Genomic DNA, 23,233 nt, shown 5'->3' on the forward strand with positions numbered 1-23,233 from the left:
CTCAGGAACACTTTGTGGTGTCTACAAAATCATTACTTATGTCAAAATGTACAAGGGATAAATAACTGAAGTGACAATCAGATACCTCCATGTTCAGCTTTATCATTTCCTTTATTTGTAAACCCCAGTTGTTTGTCTGGCACCGTGCTACAGAGTAATATTACTGGTGTTACTACATAAAGTATACCCTGTTTATAATGTGCTTGATGTATATCAGTCAGCTGTGTGAATAAACTTACTAAAAGTGCTGCTATTGAGAGGTTAACCTGTTAACTATGTCTGCCTTGCTTTATTCATTCATTCATTTATTTATTTATTTATTTATTGTTGTAGTCTGATGTGGAAAATATATATTTGTAGTATTAGTTTTCACCAACGACAGTAAAATGGTGTCAGACAGTGAGACGAAAGTAGTTTGTAATTAAAATGAACTCGCTTTAGTATGGAATGAACAAAAATTGTAATCAAAAAAAGTGTAAACTTAAAAGTCCAGTGTTAACACCCGCATGTCTTTTTCTCCACTGTGTTTGTGGGACTGTTAATTGTTTTGGTGTTGGATTGCAGTAAAATGTGTGGAGAATCCATGTAATAACCGTCCTCCTTTACAGCCAGTCCATTGCTCGCCAGTAGCTCACGTGCCATCACAATAAAGGCCTGATCCACATTCTGGGCTTCCTTTGCTGAGGTTTCCAGTGCTACTACAATACCTTTTTGCTTCGCTAGTGTGCACACTTCATTAAACTCAACCTCTCTCTCAGACTCCAGATCACACTTGTTACCTGCAAATGTAAATAGGTTAATTTTGTGCATTTTACAGAAGATATACACTATCAAGACATGGGTTATGATGAGTACAGTTTTCCTAAGGCCTAGATGGCACCGGATATGATGAGGCTAATTTGTAATTAATCACTTGTAAAACTTTGGATATAAGAATTCTCAAGATGAATACATGTAAATGTAAATTAAACCCAATTGACCAAGGAAAATCTGTTTGTGCTGTTTTAAACTTAGCTGTTAAACTTACCTATGATGGCCATTAGGACATTGGCAGCTCCATACTGCTCCATCTCTTTGATCCACTGTGGTACAGAGTCGAACGTGGATTTGCGAGTGATATCGTAGGTGATCATAGCTGCATGAGCACTGCGGTAGTAGCTCTGTGTGATGGTGCGGAAACGCTCCTGTCCTGCTGTGTCCCAAACCTGCATCTGTGACAAAGGACATGAAGTTAGACTCTTCCAAGAGAACGTCCCAGGAGAATCTGCATGTGCAAGTGTAAGGAAGGAAAAAGCTCCTGAGAGAAATCAGTTCTGAGATTCTAGGTCATGAGTGGTGTCATTGTCTAAGGTTTTGCCCTTTGTTGAGGATATCTGTAATCCAGGTTAGTCTAATAATCTGCCAAGTTAAGCAATATTTTCTAGCCTAATATTCACCAGTGCCAATGTTATTTTACTAGAGTGATCGTTCTTTTTTTTTATAATTGTGATACTGAGATCTACAATAACATCATTACTGTATGCATTATGATGTAGTACCATTACTTCAGTTTCTAGTTACCAGCACTATAACAGCTGTAAGATAAGATAAGATAAGAAGATAAGATATAAATTTTATTGATCTCCAGTAGGGAAATTCATTTATCACACAGCTCACAGACAGTTAAATGATCTATCAGACTGTGGCATGGTCAAGCCTGATTTTTCAGCAGGGTTGTCATTTTCACATCTGACATCTCAGGAGATTTGGCGTTGCTTCGGTTAATTAGTGGAACGTCAGGGACTTTTACGTAAACAGAGCAGGGTAATAAGTGCTTTCCTGTAAATGTGTTTGGTGCAAAGATGTCTGGCTTCAAATACCTGCATTCATCTGGACAGTTTCCTCTGTACATTAGGGGGAGAAATGGATTGTGTAGTTTGTAGTGGTATTTAGATATTGTGAGAAAACTGCGTAAGAAAAAGACCTCAAATAACCTGTCAGCTGCTCCACGCATCAGATTTGTTTTTATTATAATTATTTCAGATTAGTTTCAATATACTTACTGAATTATCCATAGTAGTTAATATGCAATAACATGCTATGTTATATTATTTATGCCATTTTGAATGGTTCATAGAAAGTACATATAGCATTCCTGTCATTTTGTAGGGGTCTGAAGGTGAATAGATGTGAATTACTGCTTCATGTGCTTCACTTCCCACTGAGAGTTTGCTGCTCTCTGAAGACCTGCTGTGCTATAGCAACCTAACACACCTGCAGCTTTCACACCATACTCGATCCTAAACCGTGTCCCATTCTTCCCTGTCTGTGTTCTCCTATAGAGCTACTTTTCAATCTTTGATGTGATATTGTATCAGTATTTTTTTAATGTTAGCCTTTTGTGATCAACCTTCTATTCCTTCTACTTTCTAAGCCATTAAATCACCTCAGTAAGACACCTTAAGGTAATAAAAAGTTAAATATTAATAAAAAACATAAATAATCAAATATTATTTTATTTACTTCTGTTAGGAATGCCACATGGAAAATCACCGGTTCTGCCTAATGAGGGTTTAGCATAATTCCCTGTTCATTACAGCATGACTAAATGAACGATATTTCCTCTAACTCAGTTGAATCTAATTTAGTCTGTTAATACGATAAATAGGCTGTTTTAGATGGGAAAGCCACCCAACCTGATAATAAAGATTCATTTTAGATATTGTATAATAATTTCCTTCTTGATAAGCTAACCTATCTCATACACGTCAGACATTGTTTCTAAGTCTGGGTGTGTATTTCACCCTACAATTATCTCTCTGACTGCACTGAAAATCTGGTTTATGGCAGTCAAAGAGAACTAAACTGTACCAAACAAATGGTGAACTTTCATTTACTCTATCATTAGGTTATTTGGTGTTTGGAAATGTGATATATCCTGGCGGTCCAGTATTCTATAAGAATAATCTGTAACATTATCCTCTGATGGCTATAGATTTCACTGACGTCTGAATGAATCCAGAGCCTGTAATCTTGTACTGCAAGTGACGGTTGAACATACCAAAGATTCCACTGTTTCAGTTCCTGAATGTTAACACGTTTTTTTTAACTCTAACAGGTGAAAATATTCAGCATTAGATAACTCTGTCACTCACGCTGCTCACAGACGGATGTCTTACTACTGAATGTAACCAACACACAAAATCCTGCCTATTTCAGTGGCTGGTTGAAGCATGGTCAGTTAAGAAACCTTAAGGTGTGCAGGGGAACAATGTGAGCTGTGGGTTTACAGTAAACCTGTAGAGCAGGTTGGTTATGCTGCTGGTTTGACTAGTTTGTTTCAAGGTCTAAAAATGACTTTGCCTTGAATGGACGCACCTATATAGTGATAAATGGCTAACTTTGCAGAACAAGTTCCTCAACTGAAGTTGTTCCCTTTTTGATTAAACTTTAAAATTAAACACCAGAAAAATTGTGCCATTAAAACAAGCACATCTTAAATGAATTAAACTAACCTTTATTTTTCTGCCTTGGATGTTGAGGGTTCGAACAATGAAGTCCACTCCGATAGTGCTCTGCTGCCTCTCAGAGAAGTTCCCAGTCTTAAATCTCTGAATCACAGATGTTTTTCCAACATCTGTGTCTCCAATTAAAATAATCTTGAACAAGAAATCGAAGCAGTCTTCTTGCTCCATTCCAGCGGGCTGTGCAGTCAGACTCGCACATCCAGTCCAATGTTCAGTGTTGATGCTGGAATAGTAGAGGAGGCAATGTTTATGATGCTCTCTATCGGTAAATTCAGAGTTATGTGTCAAACACAAAGCAATCTACCTGTAAAAACAAGGTTCCTTGCCATCTTCAAAAATACTGGGGAGGTCTGAAGAAGAATATGCCTTTGCAGAGATGATCAAAACTATGTTGAAAACTTTACGACATCTACCTGTTTCTCCTGACTGACTTGTGCTCTCTGCTCCTGCTTTCTCTTCCTCTGTTTCACTCCACCCATCTCCATCCATACTTGTATTTCACCTGTTGTTGTTCCCACCCAGTTGACACCAGCAAAGCTCCACCCATGACCTGCTGGGGTATTGTAACGTAATGCTCCACATGTCCTGTAGAATGCACTATGCTCTAACAACAAAACAGGAGCTGCTAAACAAAGAGTTGTAGACAGGTTGGGTGATGTCGATTACTGAGAGTTGAGCTGTACCAATGTAATTTAAAAAAAAAATCATATAACACTGATTTGTTAATCTACAATAACTGTGTATCCTGTGAACACTGGGCCGGAATACACCTTGGATAGAATAATCTCTCACACACACACACACACACACACACACACACACACACACACACACACACACACACACACACACACACATACATACATACACACACACACACACACACACAAACGGATGTAGAGAGAAACTCCACACTGACAGTAACTCAAACTCAGAATCAATTCAGGGTCTCTCAGAGCTTCTGATGTGTCACTGTGCCATCCTAATAATAACAATACTACTACTACTACTACTACTACTAACAAGAATAATAATAATAAAATAAATAAAAGAAATAATAATAATAATAATAATAATAATAATAATAAGAAGAAGAAGAAGAAGAAGAAGAAGAAGAAGAAGAAGAAGAAGAAGGGTAATAATCATTACCATTTAAAACAGTATCACAATATAGAAACATGTCAAGTAAAAAAAGGAGTCATTTGTGGTATACTTTTTTTTTAGCTAAATGAAATACCTAATATTAAAAAGAGATAATTCTATACGACTGGAATAATTGTTTCTGTGATTTACTATCATTTTTTATTTGTAAGCTGTTGTATAAACGCAATAGAACACACAAGGTTGTGTTATCAGCTTTGGCTCGTCCCTGAGGCCAAATCACAGCTGTGTTGTTATTCGTGATAACATCCTATTGTGTAAATATACCTTTATTAACTTATGTATAAATACATTTAGGGCAGATCTTAAGGGCAGATCTATTCTAGGCTTAACTATATCATGACACCTCCAAAAAAATTTAAAGACATTCAGATATTTTTCAGCTAAGTGTTAAGCAAAAAATAAAAATAAACAAAATTTCTTTGATGAAAACATCTTCGTGTCTTACTATATGAAAATAAAGGCTAAATATAATCACTAATTATGTTTTGCTGGTATATGTTAAGAATTACAGGCATCTTTTGACTTTGGCTTTAAACTTAAAGCCTTTAATTTGTTCTGTACTAGAACAAATTCCTCGTATGTGAAAACATACCTGGCAATAAAAATCTTTCTGATTCTGATTCTGATTCTGAAAAGTCGGACCAGCGGTTAGTTTCTGCGTCACTTTATTTCCCCCACCTATATTCAGATAAATTCCGCCTTCATTGCTACAATTGGTTGTTAGTCCAATGAAAATTGAGACTAAATACTACAAGCCAATACATTTCGTGAGTTATTATAAGTATTGCCCAATCGGAGTGTAGAGGGCGGGGTGATGAATGTAGGTAGGAAAACCAAAACATACCGCTTTTTACCATCTTTAGTGTTTCACGCGCTGCAAGTTCCTTTCTTCCCGGTGTGTGCGCGCGCAGCTAAGCCTAACCTGTAGCAGCCATGGTAAGTGTCTATTAAAAGCAGAAATATAGATATCTAAGTTATATTCGCCGGTTGGAGAGTGGAGTAAGATGCGGAATACACGTGAGATGTCGGAGATGTGTAAAGTGTGACGGTTTGTAGGGATTTAACTAGCCGACTACACCCTGATTCGTTCACGCGCACATGTCGGCCTTTACAGTAACGTTACCAAGAAACGCAAACTGCTCGCGCGTGCTAAGCAAAACGAGGAGCTAATAAACATACTTTTAGGTTTCGTTATTTCCATATTTTGTTTCTTATCAACATGTGTTGATGTTACATAAAATAGCGTCTGTACTAAAAGGTTAGCATCGCTGCTATCGCTAGCTGTCAGTGTCCATTGTGTTCATACTGCAGCCCGTTAGCCGATTAGCTTAGCTTGTTAGCCGATTAGCTTAGCTTGCTAGCTACAATGCTAGTCAGCTAAGCAGCGTGTTTTAGTTCACACGTTATCAAGATTTGTTCTGTTTTGAGAAGATAAAAAGCAAAACAAACAAGCGACAAAATAAAAACAGGCTTTTCAGGCTCGTTAGCGCCATAATGTCTGTTTGATTTGAGATATTAGCTGCATTAGCAACGCAGCTAAATAGTGAGCAGAGTTAACGGAACATTCTAGTGGTTTCTATGGAGCCACAGAGCTGTGATAGTCATATAAAGAAAGAAGGTAAAGTACATAAGGATAAATTAAATCATACCGAAATAAAAGCGGTTTATTGGGGACTACAGATGTTCCTTTATAATCTCAGGTTACCAAATATTACGGTTCTGTATATACGGTGATTTACAGTATTTTATCTCATGCTGCTCTTCACACCATTGCTTTTGACTAGCACTACAGACCTGGGGTCTCACTTATAAAGCGTGCGTACGCACAAAACGGGGCTGGAAACGTACGTGCGTACGCCAGGTTTCGCGCAAAGGTTGTGATCTATAAAAAACAAACTTGACGGGAAAATGTGCGCACCTTTGATCAAACTTTGAGACGTGCGTACGCACATTCTGGAGACAAAGGGAATTGGCGACACAGATGGTGAGGTCGTGAACTGAAGTTAGATTGTAGAAAATACATGTGAGAAGAACGATTATAAGAATTAATGACATTTAATTTTCACTCTATTTCATACGTTATATCCACATTATCATGAAGATTAAATCCAACAGTGTTATTTGTGCCGATTGTTTTAGGCTATATACATCTAGCCGAAATGAGTTTCCTCCGCAGGGTGGCTGGGCGCTCCCTTAGAGACAGGGTGAGGAGCTCGGTCACCCGGGAGGAGCTCAGAGTAGAGCCGCTGCTCCTCCACATCGAGAGGAGTCAGCTAAGGTGGCTCGGGCATCTGTTCTGGACGCCTCCCTGGGGAGGTGTTCCGGGCATGTCCAACTGGGAGGAGGCCCCAGGGAAGACCTAGGACACGCTGGAGGGACTATGTCTCTCGGCTGGCCTGGGAACGCCTCGGTATTCCCCCGGAAGAGCTGGAGGAAGTGTCTGGGGAGAGGGAAGTCTGGGCGTCCTTGCTTAGACTGCTGCCCCCGCGACCCGGCCCCGGATAAGCAGTAGAAAATGGATGGATGGATATATACATCTAGTAAAATCCAAACGTAATTCAAAATGTATTAAAAATAAAACCATAATAATATAATCAGCGCTACTCCATCCAGGGTGTATCCTGCCTTGATGCCCAATGACGCCTGAGGATGGGCACAGGCTCCCCGTGACCCCAGTAGTTCAGATAAGCGGTAGAAGATGAATGAATGAATGAATAATCAGTACTGCCTTAGTCACAGGAGGAGATGGCGGATTACAAAACAGTCATGAAGAAGCATGTGTTCACTATAACATTTTTGTCTTAAATTTTCGCCCACAAATTAATTCTGTGATTTTGTCAAGGTGTTAACGATCAGTCTAATTGCTAAAAACATATAAATCCTCCGGTGACCCGGGTATGTAATGCTTCATGATGGCACTGCTGGCACTGTTGGAGGATTGCGCCAATGGCAGAATAAGGAGAGAACGAGTTTTCAGGGACCATGATGATTTCCTGGCCCATTATGATGACTGGCTAATAAGCCGATTTAGATTCCCTAGAGCTGTGCTCTTAGATCTGTGTGTTGAATTGGGTCCAGTATTAGAGAGGGCAACACGCCGGAACCATGCCATCCCAGTCCAAATACAAGTCCTCACCACTCTGGGGTTCTTGGCAACCGGTTGTTTCCAGCGGGAATTAGCAGACAGGTAAATTATTTATATATTAAAAAAAAACTATAAGTAATCCTCAACTTTGTGTCTAAGACCTTTTTGTATATGAAATAATTCTATTGGAATCTACCATCACCCTATAGGTCTGGTATATCACAGCCGTCCCTGAGTGCCATAATATCTGTCGTTTTGAATGGTATACTTAATATGGGTAGTCGATACGTCAGGTTCCCCTGCACTGTGCGAGAACAGGCCGAAATTAAAATGCAATTTGCTGCAATGTCTGGTTTCCCAAATGTAATCGGCGCAATTGACTGCGCTCATGTTGCTATAAGGGCACCATCTGAAAATTAATTTGCTTATGTTAATAGAAAGCATGTGCATTCTATTAATGTGCAAATCATATGTGACTCCAACATGACCCTCACAAACATTGTGGCACGCTGGCCTGGTTCAACACATGATTCCTTTATCTTGACACATAGCAGTGTAGGGAACAGACTAAATGCAGGCGCAGTACATGATGGCTGGCTTCTTGGTGAGTTTAACAATATTAAAAAGTAGAAACTGTAACAATTTTGTTTTTAATATAATTATAACCTGCAGGCGACAGTGGCTACCCCTGAGGAAACTCATTATAACGAGGTCCACTCTCGTACCCGCGCAGTGATTTGCATTGACTATTTATGGTTAAAAATGGGTGTGTACAGGGCGGGATTTGTGGCTGGTTCACATGCGCACATCTGTGGGTGATCTGTGATTTATAAAGGGAACATTGCTTAGAGGAGTGCGTACGCACGGTTTTATAAATCGGAATTTTTTTTTTGCGTACGCCATGGCATACGTAAACTTTTAGTAGGGATCCTACGCACAGTTTTATAAATGAGACCCCTGAGCTGATAAAACTGAAAATAAACACACACATCTCTGTGCAGAAGTTGTTTTTGTCTATTTTGAGCAACCCAGGTAATTAGATAGATGTATAGCAACAAGACTTTATAGAGGAAAATACAGAAAGTGCTGAACCACAAGGAATAAATGTTTTGCAGGTTGAAGTGTAGTAAAGGACTAAATTATCCAGAAGTGTGTGTGTATCTATTTATCTTTTTATCTGTGTATATATATCAACAACATGTTACCTTTTCATGTACGTTTGAGTTTAATTTTAATAACAATTAAATTTTGTGGTATTGAAGAACCTGCATGTATCTCTCATAAATGTGATCGTGTCATTTGACAGGCCTCCATATCAATGGCCCCAATGAACATCTTTAAACATGGAGCTGATGAGGAAAAAGCCGAGACCGCTCGCCTGGTGAGTTCTTCCACCTGAACAGCTATGTACTATGGTCAAATGTGTATGAGCACCTGACTATCACTGTGGGGATTTGTTCATTTGGACACGAGCATCTGTGAGCTCAGGTACTGATGTTTGGTGAGCAGACAGTCAGTAATCCACTTCATCAGTGGACTCTCAAGTGCTTTCACTCCAAATTGGACAAACCAAGTCTTCATTTATCCTGCTTTTTGCGCAAGGACTTTGTCATGCTGAAGCAGGTTTACAGCCTCTTAGTTTCAGTGCAAGGAAATTGCAATACTACTACAGCAAATGCGGGTGTAAATTATAATTGTGTTTTCAAATTTGTGGCAACAGTTTGGGGAAGAACCACATATGGGTGTGACATTCAGGTGTCCATAAATGTTTGCCTATGTAGTTGTTTGGATCATAAAGTAGAATCATTAGGATCATATTAACTTACTGAGCCACAGCTTATATGATTGTTCCATGGCAGATGTAAATATCCGTCTGATATTTGTATTTATATACTCATTGCATGTACTGTTACTGTGTATCTCAGTTATGTTTGATTCACTTTAACTGTCTTAAGCATGTCAAGCATACAGAAAGGAGATGATCACTTACACAGTATATCTGACACACACAGTCTAACTGATCTGTGGCTATAACTAAAGCTTTAAAGTGATATAGATTTTATTGTTCTGTTTATAACAGTTGCTGAAAATCAAATTGTTGATGTATTTTAGCAGGGTTTGCTAATTCTATTCCTCTTCATTCCTAGTCTTCTTTTATCGGTGCCATTGCTATTGGCGATCTGGTGAAAAGTACACTCGGACCAAAAGGAATGGTATGTAAATGGTTAAAATTATTGTTGCAAACTTAGTATTTGTAACTATATCTCATTGTTCTTTATCACCTGCTCATATTTTTTTGCAGGACAAAATCCTCTTAAGTGGTGGACGTGAGGGATCTGTTACAGTAACCAATGATGGAGCAACCATTCTGAAAGCCATTGGTGTGGACAACCCTGCTGCCAAAGTGCTGGTTGGTGAGTATGCTGTCTGTGTATACAACAAATCCAAATTTACATTTTTTTCAGTGTAATTTTTTCAGGGGGAGGGGGAAGATAAATGTTAAACTTTCAGTAGTGTATCATTGTAGGATTCTCTTCATTGTCTTGTTTTCAGATATGTCTAAGGTCCAGGATGATGAGGTTGGAGACGGCACTACTTCTGTCACTGTGTTGGCTGCCGAACTGCTCAGGGTGAGTGAGGCATTAACTCTGAAATCTTTAATCAATTTATCATCTGGTGAATCTTTTCCTAATGGTTGGCTGGTCAATTTGTATCTGTGTTAATCTTGACAATATTTATTTGAATGTATATTAATATTGCATGGATTATTCTCTCACTAGTGGATTAGTCTGATTTCTTGTTTCAAAAGCATTGTAAAATTGGGTTGTAAGGTGCCTGGAGATTCTGTGTCTCTTTTTATAGTTTAAATTTTTTTTTTTTTTTGGATGCACTAACACCTCTTTTAAAGTCTTATTTATGTCAAGGTGACTCAGTGGTGACTTTTATATTCATTATGCACTAGGAAGCAGAGCTGCTAATTGCCAAGAAGATCCATCCTCACATCATCATCTCAGGCTGGAGAAAGGCCACCCAGGTTGCTCGTGATGCCTTGAGGGAGGCTGCAGTGGACCATGGGTAACATCAACATCTCAGCATTAACCATCTCATAAGTTTGACAATAAATGCAGAAGAATGAATGTGTTGATGTTTGCTTTACATTGCTGCAGCTTTGGTTGCTTTTACTGCTAATAATAATAATAATAATGTAAAATGTTAAAACTCAATACAAACTTTGTGTTGAAGCTTTCTGCATACAAATAATTAAACATTGCTGTAACACTAGCCCTCATAACCTATGGTATCTACATCTTCATAACAGAAAGGATGAGGTAAAATTCCAGGAGGATTTGTTGAACATCTCCCGCACCACACTGTCATCCAAACTGCTCACTCATCATAAGGATCACTTTGCCAAGCTGGCAGTGCAGGCAGTGCTCCGTCTGAAGGGCTCTGGTAACCTAGAGGCCATCCACGTGATTAAGAAGCTGGGAGGCAGCCTTATAGACTCTTACCTGGATGAAGGTCTGAATCTGAATTATTTTTGAGAAACCTGAATGTATATGATGTATATTCAGTTTGGAATCGTGACTGATTTTTATACGTTGTTCAATACATGCATTAATTCTGTCGGTCAAAACAGGATTCCTACTCGACAAGAAGATTGGTGTTAATCAGCCCAAAAGGATCGAGAACGCAAACATCCTTATTGCTAACACTGGCATGGACACAGACAAGATCAAGGTACATCTTTAAATCTCACACTGTTTGTTTAAATCCCTTGTTTGTTGTTGTAGTTTTTGGCACCCCCACACCTCCTGCTATTTTTTTTCACATTCATTTGTTGGTGTTTGGTTTCTGTAGATCTTTGGCTCCAGAGTACGTGTCGACTCGACAGCAAAAGTGGCAGAAATTGAGTTGGCAGAGAAAGAGAAGATGAAGGAGAAAGTTGAGCGCATTTTAAAGCATGGAATTAACTGCTTCATCAATAGGTACAAGGTGTACACTTGACACACACAACTCACATGTCTTTTGACAACTAAGAGGAAAATGTGCCTCAATAGGTTGATTCAGCATTTTTACCGAAAATGTTTCAGTTCTATGAAGTTTGAAAACACTATGAATGTGAGGCAAGTAACTTTTTTTTTTTCTACAATTTTCTCTTGTCTGCAGACAGCTGATCTATAATTACCCTGAGCAGCTCTTTGCTGCTGCTGGTGTCATGGCCATAGAACACGCTGACTTTGCTGGAGTGGAGCGACTGGCATTGGTCACAGGTATGTAGGTGAAAGACTGTAAAAATAAAACCATGCCAGAAAGGAAAAATAAGACTATACTGTAGGTAGGTTCAGTGAAATACAGCAGGTGGCAAAATCCAATCTCATAATCATAGAGATTGCAATTATTTCCTGCAAAGCAAAATGGCTTAAAGCTTCATATTTAATTACGAATGCAAATGCACTGTCCTAAATCTAGTCAAAAAAAATAAACAGGTGAAAATTCCTGTGCCCTGTTTTTTTTTTCCTCTTAATGGGATTATTAATTGTCTGCTGCTTTGTTGGTTTAACACTGGATTACTTCCTTTTCAGGAGGTGATATTGCATCCACGTTTGACCACCCTGAGTTGCTAAAGCTGGGCCACTGCAAACTCATTGAGGAGGTGATGATCGGAGAAGACATGCTCATCCATTTCTCTGGTGTGCAAATGGGTAAGTACTTACATTACGATTCTGTTTTCTCTCTTCATTATTTAATTGTTAAATCACACATTTCAGCTGTTATGTTGTCATGCTTTGTCTGTTTGTAGTTTGTAATAGTGTTTGGATGTCTGCAGTCATTTAACACTCAACATGAACATTGCTAAAGACAGCTTTGCTTGGAAAGGCTTATACAAAGGATGCACCGTGTCATTCGTAAGAACAGATCTCAGGGTTATGAGCTTTGTTACTGTGAAAAATTGAAGGAGAAGTCTGTAATGCTTTATGGCTGTAAATGCCAATAAAACTGTTTTATGCATTAATTGGCTTTTCAGGAAAGGTAGCTTTTCATCCTGCTGTGTATGGAGTTATTTTTCATGGCATAAAACTGTGAACAAACAACGTTTCTAAATGTGTTCCCTCATATATTTTAATTAATAGTCTAGAAACACTTGGACATTATATTAAATGTCTTTATTGCTAGTACGCACTTTGCATACACTTAAACAACCTCTCCATAAATGGTATCATCAAAAACTCTGAGCCTTCTACATAGGTGATGCATTCTGTGTGTGTCTTGTAAGGTGAGGCATGCACTATTGTTCTACGTGGAGCAACACAGCAGATTCTGGACGAGGCTGAGCGTTCTCTCCATGATGCATTGTGTGTGTTGGCTCAGACCGTTAAAGAGACTCGCACAGTCTATGGTGGAGGTAGGTGGAGATCTTGAACCTTTTTTTCTGTTTTAGGTCCATATTACATGATTATTTAATCAGATGTATGTGTTACTATAATTCAAGCTTTATGTAAAGTTTTTCATTAATTACTAAAAAACCCTTTACCTTTCTGATAGGTTGTTCAGAGATGTTAATGGCTAGAGTGGTGTCTGACTTGGCCAGTAGAACTCCAGGAAAAGAAGCTGTGGCTATGGAGTCTTTTGCCAAAGCTCTGAGAATGGTGAGATTTTACGAGTTACTACTGGGTTCTTTACCACAGAGACATGCTCAGGGGTTTGTGTCCTTGCATAAAATTTACTACATGAAATTACATAAGAGATTTTTATTTGAGAGGTTACTTCTAACCAAGCTGATGTAATTGTGAGTGTATATGGTACAGTTATAGAAGTTCTTATGCAAGCTACAGCTCTGAAGAGCAGCTCAGGAATATTAGCTCATAAAGTATTATTTGTTCCATAAGGAAATCATTTTTTATTGTACTTTCAGATGCCAGAGTTGAAATACTTTGTTGCTGCTTCATCTTTTTACTGATATTTAACAGAGTTATAAGGTGGAAGTTCAGAGTTTAGAGAATGTTTGTGCCAGACATGATTAGATTATATGATTTGAAATGTGGTGGTGTTTCAAATTTCCACTACTGATTAGTCTAACAAACATGTTTGTATCCTAGCTGCCGACTATAATTGCGGATAATGCAGGTTATGACAGCGCAGACCTCGTGGCTCAGCTGAGAGCAGCTCACCAAGAGAATAAGATCACTTTTGGTCTGGGTGAGTTCTGGAATATTAACACAAACACACATTGTGATTTAATAGCAAATAAAATTAGTTAGCAGTTTGTTTTCTTGTATTAATAAAAGTTATATATTTAATATAACTGTAAGCTTCTTCTGATCTTTAATCTCGCTGTGCTTCAGACATGACGCGAGGCACAACTGGTGACATGGCCGAGCTGGGCATCACTGAGAGCTTCCAGGTGAAGAGGCAGGTGCTTCTAAGTGCTGCAGAGGCAGCTGAGATGATTCTTCGTGTTGATGATATCATCAAGGCTGCACCAAGGTACGTTAAAACTGCTCACTCTGTGAATCTTAGAATAGTGCTCATGTACTTGAGTCACTGATTGCTACTATGGAAACATCTCGCTCTTGCTGGCTCCAAATTATTTGTATGAAGCCAGATTCAGTTTTACTTGTTGCGGCTTGCACAGCTAGTTAAAGGTTCTGAGTTCACGGAGAGTGTCTGACTATATGTTATGACTCACAAACTGCAATATTTTCTTTCAGAAAACGAGTACCAGATCACCACCCATGTTAGAACAACAGAAGAGCGTGGAAAGCAGCCTTTGTATTTATTACCTGCAATGACCTCCTTCTTCTTTAGGTTTCATGTCAGTGTATAGCACAGTTAGCACTGCAGAGGCTGCCTGTGTCCTGCCACTATTCAAACGTGACTGCATGATATTCTTTGTTTACCTACAAATAAAACTTTAGAAACTGTTTTTTTGCCTTTTATTTCCCTCATTTTAGCTTATTACATAATGCAGAAAATACTGAAAATGACTGAATTCGGCTGTATTGATGTGTTAACTTCGTTAAATAAGACAACACAATGTCTTATTTAACGAAGTCAAATAAGATGTGTAATGTCAATTTGGCCAAACCTTTACATCTATATGAATGCACTGTGCAAGTGTATTCTTATAAACTGTCATTTACTCGTCTGTATAGAGGAGATGACAAAAATCTTTATAAAGTGGTAATATTGATTGAAATCCTGTCTCTTATGATAGGATTTTTTTTTTTTTTGTGCGAAGTCTTTTTTTTTTTTTTTTTGTTGCAAACAAAGTCAAATAACAATACAGAATCCCATTGTGGATTTACATAAAATAGTAAAGTAAAAGAATTATAACAATAATGGAAAGGAAGTAAAAAGAGAAAGAAGAAAACAAACCACCGCCCAGCCCGGGTCCTGGCACTCTTTAATTATCGAATACAAGTCATTTTAAATTTACAAAAGAAAACCTAATCCAGCAAAACCTGAAGGCCTATGAAATAAAAGGTTGCCATTTATGAAAAAATCTGGAGGTATTACCTCTTATCATATAATTTTCTCAAGCTTAATAAAAACCACTGTATCCTTTAGCCATTGTGAGTGAGAGGCTGGGACAGAGGACTTCCACTGAAGAAGAAGGCGACGTCTGGCCAACAATGGTGTAAAGCTAATAACTTCGTTTTGCATACAGTTTAACTGAGATGCTTTATCTGGAAGTCCAAATATAGCAATCAATGTGCAGGGTTGCAGATGTACTCCCAGAATAGTGGACATCGTACTGAAATAACCTGACCAGAAAAAAAAATGTGACAGGTGACATTGTGAGTTAGAGCATCTGTCACATTTGTCCTCAAAATCTGGGTAAATTTGAGACAATCTATATTTAGAAAAATGCACCCTATAAATGACCTTAAACTGGATAAGTGTGAGACGAGCACATGAGATTACCAAAGCCATTCACAACACTATCCCACCACCCGTCCCCAAGCTGAAGTCCCAGTTCTCCATCCCAAGCAGCCTTTGTTTTGGAGGTAGTTTGGTCACAAAAATCCAGAATACATTTATAGATCTCAGAAACACCACCTTTTTGTTGTGATTTATACGTGAGCAAACCTTTCCAGAGAGGTGGAGCTGAAAGATTAAGGCCAGGAAAACATTTTTGAACAAAATGCCTAACTTGAACATATCTAAAGAGGTGGCTGGCAGGTAGCCCGTACAATGACGACAAATTAGCAAAACTGTTAAAAAATCCCTCTGAGTATAAGTCAAGAAAACAGTATATACCTTTGCTATACCACACTGAGAAAAAAGAATGTAGATACAAAGGGGGAAAAAGATGATTGCTACATAACAGGCCTAAAGGAGAAGCAGTTAAAAACTTGAAACGTTTCCTAAATTGATACTAGATTTTTAAAGTATTAAATACAACAGAATTTTTAACATACGAAGATGTTTGGAAGATAATTGGAAGAGAAGAGTATATAAGAGAGGATATAGAGGATGAGGAAGAACATGACTGGGCTTCTAACTCACACCATACTAAATGATGTGACTCAACCCAGTACCGTATCTTATGGATGTGTGCTGCCCAGTAATAAAACTTAAAATTTGGTAGTGCCAGACCACCGCTAGACTTACATCTCTGGAGTAATGACTTACGCACCCTGGGAGATCCCCCAGACCAAACGAAAGCATTAATCGTTTTTTTCTAATGAGTCAAAGAAATGTTTAGGTAAGAACAGTGGGATTGTTAGAAAGAAAAAAAGAAATTTAGGTAGAACATTCATTTTAATAGCATTAATCTTCCCAATCAGAGACAAAGGCAGACTATTCCATCTATGAAGGTCAGACTTCATTTTAGTTACGAGTGGAGTAAAGTTTGCAGAAAAAAGACCTGAAAATTTACGTGTCACATTAATATCAAGGTAACTAAATCCAGTGAGACTGATTTTGAAGGGCATGTCCAGATGCTTAAGTTGCAAAGCATTTGTGTTGACTGGATAGCATTCACTCTTCTGAAAATGTAATTTATATCCAGAGAAGGAGCTGAATGTATCAAGAGTGGACAAGATACCAGGCAGACCAGATACAGGGTCAGATACATAGAGCAACAAATCAACTGCATACAATGATAATCTGTGTTCAATGCTGTTCCTAATGACACCTTTAAATAACGTAGAGGATTGTAATGAAATGGCCAATGGTTCAATGGCCAAGGCAAATAAAGATGGAGAGAGAGGGCAGCCCTGACGTGTCCCACGTTTCAATGGAAAATACTCTGTGTGCACATTGTTTGTTTGAATGCTGGCTTGAGGTGATGTATAAAGTAATTTCACCCAGCTAATACATTTATTACTAAAAACAATTTTTTTAATTCAGCAAATAAATACTCCCACTCTACCCTATCAAATGCTTTTCAGCATCCATTGAAATCACAATGTACTGTATGAATTATATTTAAAAGAGTGCGAGTATTAAAATATAAATGCCATTACTTAATAAAACCGTTTTGCTCCTCAGAAATAATGCTGGGCCTCTTATGATAGTTTGTGTGTAAACAAAAGCACTGACTCATTAATTTGTTAGAGCTGGTTAGAACATATTATTATTTGCCTTTTAATATCTATTGATTAATTACTTTGTGTGCCATGTTTAAGTATGCAGAATACAGTGTTCAATGTCATGACCACCTGAAATTAGTCCAATGTTTATTTAACACTGTTGAGACTGGCTGGCATAGTCCAGTGGTTCTCAGCTGAGCTAATGTCCTCTGGGTCACTTGTTCTGTATGAAAGTGTTATATGACCTTCTAAGAGAAATAGACACTGACAAATAATGAAGATGAAGCAAATACTGCTGCTGCTCTTATCCCTGTGCTCTGTTTATGGCCTCGTGAGGTAAGAAAATATTCAAAATGTGTTGTGTAGTGATTTAAGAGTTAAGGACTTGTCTATGATCATGGAAAAACAGAAACAACTGTGATCCCCAAAGTTATAGGTAATGTTCAATATTAATCGAATAATTGTTGATACACATATGGAACTAAGGGTGCCACTGATGAAGATGTCCACTCTGAGGAGTCATTTAAGAGCGACTAACCAGCTGATGGACTTTCTGAAGGAACATCAGGTGGATGCTTTCTCTCGCCGATATGCCCACTGTTATCCGTCTAGCTTAGAATCTCTGAAACCAGGAAAAGCAGCGGAGAGACTCTTCAACTTCATGGATGTGAGTGCTTTAAAACAACGCAAAGTCATCATGGGCTCATTTTCCAGAAATTATTATTGGCTCTAATGACTGGCTGAGACCATGACGTAATAAATATTTTTAAACAGTGGAGCAGATAGTCCATTTACTTCTGTTGTAACATATACATGACTTCCAGCAATAGATCCACTTTGAATTAGTGGGCTACAAATACTCATACTTCTCTTAAGCTTTGCATACTGGCGTAATTCTGATGTCTATTTCAGCCCAGTATAACTAAGCACATATGTTGAATGGTATGTTGTGAAGGCACAGTACTATGGACAGATCAGCCTGGGAACCCCAGAGCAGAACTTCACTGTGATCTTTGACACTGGATCTGCTGATTTGTGGGTGCCTTCATCTTACTGTGTCAGTCAAGCATGTGGTAATGAACACATTTTTATTTGTTTCAAAATGATTCCTAAACATTTTTAATGTTTCACTTCAAGTTTACCTTAATGATTATCCCAATTGTTGAGCTTTTGTACTGGTAATGATAGCGTTTTCTGTACTGTGAATTTGTTTAATTTCAATGTGTAATATGTACACAGCGAGAGAGCTCGTGTCTCATTGAGCCAAATCAGTTCATATTTTTTCATGCTAGTGACTTTTGATTTTGGGTCACCGGTCACTGTGTTTCTGTCCTGGCACAGCTACACATCACAGGTTCAAGGCAGTGGAGTCGAGCACCTACATTCATGATGGTCGAATCTTTGGCATTCACTATGGCTCTGGACACCTACTGGGCGTGATGGCTAAAGATAAGCTGACGGTAAAGCCACAGATGCTGCAAACAGGACGCTAATAAATAAGGCCTGGTAACACTGCTGTACTGTACAGAAGACAATAGAGGTTTAAGTTAATAACTGTATTAATAAGGCATTCTAATGGGACCATTATGTGTTATTTAGGAATGTGGACTGATACTGACTATAAAAAATCTCAACAAATGCTAAATTATTTTATTCATGGTAGACTTGCTTTATTCTATTTATTTATTTATTTATTTATTTATTTATTTATTAGTTCAGCTTGTTTTGTTGTTCAGTTTATAGGGATATTGTGTACCTCTGTTGAGTGTGTATTGTGTAATGGTGCCATGTTTTGTAGGTGGGCTCTATGATTCTGCCGGATCAAATGTTTGGGGAGTCAGTGTACGAGCCAGGCATGGCCTTCGTCATGACCAAGTTCGATGGGGTTTTGGGCCTTAGTTATCCATTGCTGGGGGAGGAGCTGGGAGCACCTGTATTTGACAACATGATGAAGCAGAACAAAGTGGAAAAGCCCATGTTTTCCTTCTACCTCAGCAAGTGAGCATGGACATGCTGTAACGAGAGAAACTGAGACTGTGTAATAGTGAGACCATTTCCACGTGCCAAATAGTGGTAAACTGGTAAAAGATTTCCTATATGGTTATTTGTAACAATCTATGGCATTGCTTTTATATGATTTGATGATTCTTTAATATTAACTTCTATGATACTAATGGTTGAGAATTGCTGACTTACTTTTCTATTTTCTTTTCTTTTTTAATACTATACTATATTAGATATTAGTCACATTACATTGCCACAATGACATTGCATTCTCCAGTCTTGTTTGGGTGATTCATTTTAGAATAACAACACGGCTCTTATCGTATCGTAGCCACATTATAATAAAAATGGATTAAAAAATCCATTGATTCTGTGAGAATGCAGTAAGAACTGCAGTAAGAGATTAACAAATGCATTAGTGTGATGCTTTGATGTTCCAAAACATTACTAAAAATGAGTGAAAGGAAACACTAAAGTTAGTGGTACAGATGTCTAGATGTTTAGATCAATCCTCAGACCCCACAGACTCACAAGCTGACTCAAAGATATGGATTGTGTTTTGCAGGAATGGCAGCAGTCTGGGAGGTGAACTGTTGCTGGGAGGTATGGATGAAGAGCTCTTTATTCCTCCCATTAACTGGCTCCCAGTCACTCTAAAAGGCTATTGGCAGATCAAAATAGATGCGTAAGTTTATTGCTTAATCATACACTACAAAGATATATAAATAAAATGACAGTGGAAAAATGGCTTATAAATGTTAGATTTGATAGTTTCCAAATCTGATTAATATTCTATAGCAGCATCTCTGGCAGTTGCAAGACAAATAACAAAGTCTTCTTTTATTGCACTCTCTCTAAAGTATTACTGTTTCTATGATATTAAAAAAAACTCACAGAGATTTGTAATATGACAAGCTGAATTTTCATTTCATTTTTGTCTTATTATTGGATTATTAATTTATCTTTTTATAATGATAAATTGTTAAACCTTTGATGCATCATTATTAAAGACTCATTTGTGTAGTATAAGAGACATAAAGCAGGTTGAGATTGAAAAATATTCACCTTTGTCAGGATTGATATTTTCTTATGACAGCATGTTCCATCATGTTTTATTCCTTACCTAACACACACACACACACACACACACACACACACACACACACACACACACACACACACACACACACACACACACACACACACACACACACACAATGTGGCACTATATATCAGCACTTAATTTTCCCCCATTTCTTTTTAGAGTCATGGTTCAGGGAAGTGCTACCTTCTGTCACTCACACAGCTGCCAAGCGATTGTTGACACGGGAACGACTCTCTTCACCGGGCCAACAGCGTACATCCTGATCCTTCAGCAGCTCATTGGAGCTACACCTACTGCAATAGGAGAGGTGAGATTTACTTTGGATTAAAGGATACAAATTTTTGTTTACAACACCATGCCATGTGAAAACTTGAAAGAACTTGAAAGACATTTACAAGTGGTTAAAAAACTGCCTGTCATTATCTATAGTCTGTTCAACTTTTTTTACTTTCTCCACTGTGAAGAACAGGTCATTTTGTGAAGGTAAGTCTGTGTGGTAATGTGGAGGAAGGTTCAACATTGTGGATCTATCTTAACAAGTTGTTTGCATTGAAAATAATATTTTAAAATATAGATCTGTGATGTTACATTGACAATACACTCTCTCCTGCCAGCACTTCATCAGGGCTGTCTTTGCATAAACAGACCTTTTGTTTCTTTTTGTGTACTGGCACCTTGAGAGAGAATGAGCACATGACCTTCAGGTTACAATGCCGCATTGTGTCTTTTTATTATTTCCTACATCTCTGAGCAGCAAAATCAAACACCCTCTAAAGAAAATACACCAACATCCACGACAGATTACAAGTAAAATAACTAAGGAACTGTTCTATTAATTAGATTTATAACATTGCACTGTTGATCAAATCTAGACAGAGGGTGCTGATTAATTTCCTATAACAACAGCCTTGACAATAATTCTGGCTATAATTACAGGTATGTATTAATGCTCTCATTCTAGTAAACATGTTTATATTGTAACAGCTCATTCATAGTGACTCATATCATGGACACTCTATATATATCTGAATAAAGAGATGTTTATTTAACATTTACAGAAAACATTTACTTTAACCTAGCTTAAGTTGGACATTCCACAACATCAAATGTAATTATAGATGCATAAAAAGTATGACGTGTCATTCTTTAATTAATACAAAATCACGAAATGTTGACAAACCACTGTGGTAATAGACACCAGTAAAACACTTTGGGGCATGCTGGTATAGAAAAATCACTTTGGCAACAGGGTCATCATATATGCCATGCATGTCAATTATTTTCTTATGACAGCACAACCCATGGTGTTTTATTCCTTGTGGAGCTAACATATCACTCACATTAATGAAATCATGTTTTGGATTACAGTATCTGGTTGATTGCTCCAGGATCAGCAGTTTGCCTGTGGTGTCTTTTGTACTTAACAGAGTAGAGTATGTCTTTTCTGCAGATACATACATCCGCAGAGTGAGTGTAACACACACACATACACACTCAGTGTATATACTGTACACATACTTAAATACATGGTACATACATTTAATATTACAATTCTCAATTCCATGTTTAGGATACAATAAATGGAAAAGAAATTTGCATAAGCGGCTTTCAAGGGACAGATATCTCGTCTCCATTTGGACCTGTCTGGATTCTTGGGGACATTTTCCTCTCAGAGGTTTACAGTATCTATGACAGAGGTGAGGACCGGGTTGGCTTTGCTCAACTCTCTGACAAGGTCAAAAGTGTCTCCACTCAGTAGCAGTGGATGTTGGGCTCCATCGCTTCCTGGTTCTCAAGAGCAGAACACTGAAATATTTAATCTTTAAAATCATTTCTTTGAATGCAGTCAGTTTTTTCACAGCTTTGAAAGGCAAGGCGATTGACATTTGACATTTTGTGATGACTAATAAATGAATAATTAAACTTATATTTAATCTCCCAGCATCTGTCAATGAGTCCTCACTCTCACTAACTGTATACATTTCTTATTAGTTTAAATGTAGTTACTGAATCATATGCTTTAAATGATTAGCAGAATAATGTTTAACACAAGATTTGAGGAATTTCTGTCTATTTGGTAAAAAAATGAGGGCTGTTTCTTAAATGTAGTTGGATGTAATTCAGATTATTTATTTGAAGCTATTCGTCTGAAGCTATACTGGTGTGTCCTGTATGCATATTAATCAGGAATTATTTCTGTTTTCGCTGCCAGTTTGCCTGTGTCTCCTGACTAGTGTTGTCTAATGAATGGTCGTAGCCTTTTAATGCACACAAAGATATTTTAATTTGAAAGTTTAGCTATACCTTTTAACGTATGTTTATCATTATTTATTATTTATTAATCATGTTTCATAGCCATCAACCTAGTTAGGACTCACAAGTGATTGGCATCAATGAAATACTCAAATACACAACATATTCTAGAATAGTCATTTACAGTATATTCTACATTAACCAGAACCACTGTAACCAGAATCAAATGTTTAGTGTGGATGCCGAAAAGTTGCCCACTTAATATTTAATATACAAAGTATAACATTGCAATGTTATACTTCAATTCTTTCACAAATTGCTCTGACTCCATTTATCCACTTTACACCACCACATCAGGCCATCGCATGAACACAAAAAGTAGGATTGAGTCTTGGGACATGGTACAATTAGTCAGGACAGGAATGGGTAGGTATTCTGTGACAGTTCGTAGAAACTAAACAGATGGATCCAATGATGCCACAGAAAACTAGCAGAGACAAATAAGATTAAATAATCATATAAACAGTTCACATTGTGGAGAGTCAGTCGGTTAAAGTCACAGGTAATCTCTTAA

The 23,233-nt window shown here is 37.8% G+C and overlaps 3 protein-coding genes across 3 annotated transcripts; 2 read left to right on the forward strand and 1 right to left on the reverse strand.

Annotated features, from left to right (window-relative positions):
- Positions 1-92: 92 nt before the first annotated feature.
- On the reverse strand, positions 93-4,097 carry LOC132858814 (ras-related protein Rab-19-like). Its single transcript, XM_060889290.1, has 4 exons — positions 3,811-4,097; positions 3,495-3,729; positions 1,028-1,211; positions 93-779 (listed from the first exon to the last, which is right to left on the reverse strand). Exons 1-4 carry the CDS (start codon positions 3,993-3,995, stop codon positions 496-498), a joined length of 888 nt encoding a protein of 295 aa, XP_060745273.1. The 5' UTR covers positions 3,996-4,097; the 3' UTR covers positions 93-495.
- Positions 4,098-5,483: 1,386 nt separating this feature from the next.
- Positions 5,484-14,683, forward strand: cct2 (chaperonin containing TCP1, subunit 2 (beta)). Its single transcript, XM_060889758.1, has 16 exons — positions 5,484-5,606; positions 9,062-9,136; positions 9,903-9,968; positions 10,058-10,169; positions 10,309-10,385; positions 10,718-10,830; positions 11,075-11,277; positions 11,396-11,496; positions 11,617-11,744; positions 11,926-12,029; positions 12,342-12,461; positions 13,034-13,162; positions 13,303-13,406; positions 13,857-13,956; positions 14,103-14,244; positions 14,469-14,683. The coding sequence occupies exons 1-16, from the start codon at positions 5,604-5,606 to the stop codon at positions 14,497-14,499; spliced, it is 1,608 nt and encodes a 535-aa protein (XP_060745741.1). The 5' UTR covers positions 5,484-5,603; the 3' UTR covers positions 14,500-14,683.
- A 2,812-nt stretch (positions 14,684-17,495) lies between these two features.
- On the forward strand, positions 17,496-22,340 carry nots (nothepsin). The gene is made up of 9 exons (XM_060889604.1): positions 17,496-17,633; positions 17,784-17,964; positions 18,253-18,370; positions 18,639-18,757; positions 19,096-19,295; positions 19,867-19,986; positions 20,566-20,713; positions 21,775-21,873; positions 21,977-22,340. Exons 1-9 carry the CDS (start codon positions 17,572-17,574, stop codon positions 22,163-22,165), a joined length of 1,236 nt encoding a protein of 411 aa, XP_060745587.1. The 5' UTR covers positions 17,496-17,571; the 3' UTR covers positions 22,166-22,340.
- Positions 22,341-23,233: the final 893 nt, after the last annotated feature.

Source organism: Tachysurus vachellii, chromosome 16 (assembly GCF_030014155.1).
Source record: "Tachysurus vachellii isolate PV-2020 chromosome 16, HZAU_Pvac_v1, whole genome shotgun sequence".
In the NCBI taxonomy this organism is placed as follows: Eukaryota; Metazoa; Chordata; class Actinopteri; order Siluriformes; family Bagridae; genus Tachysurus; species Tachysurus vachellii.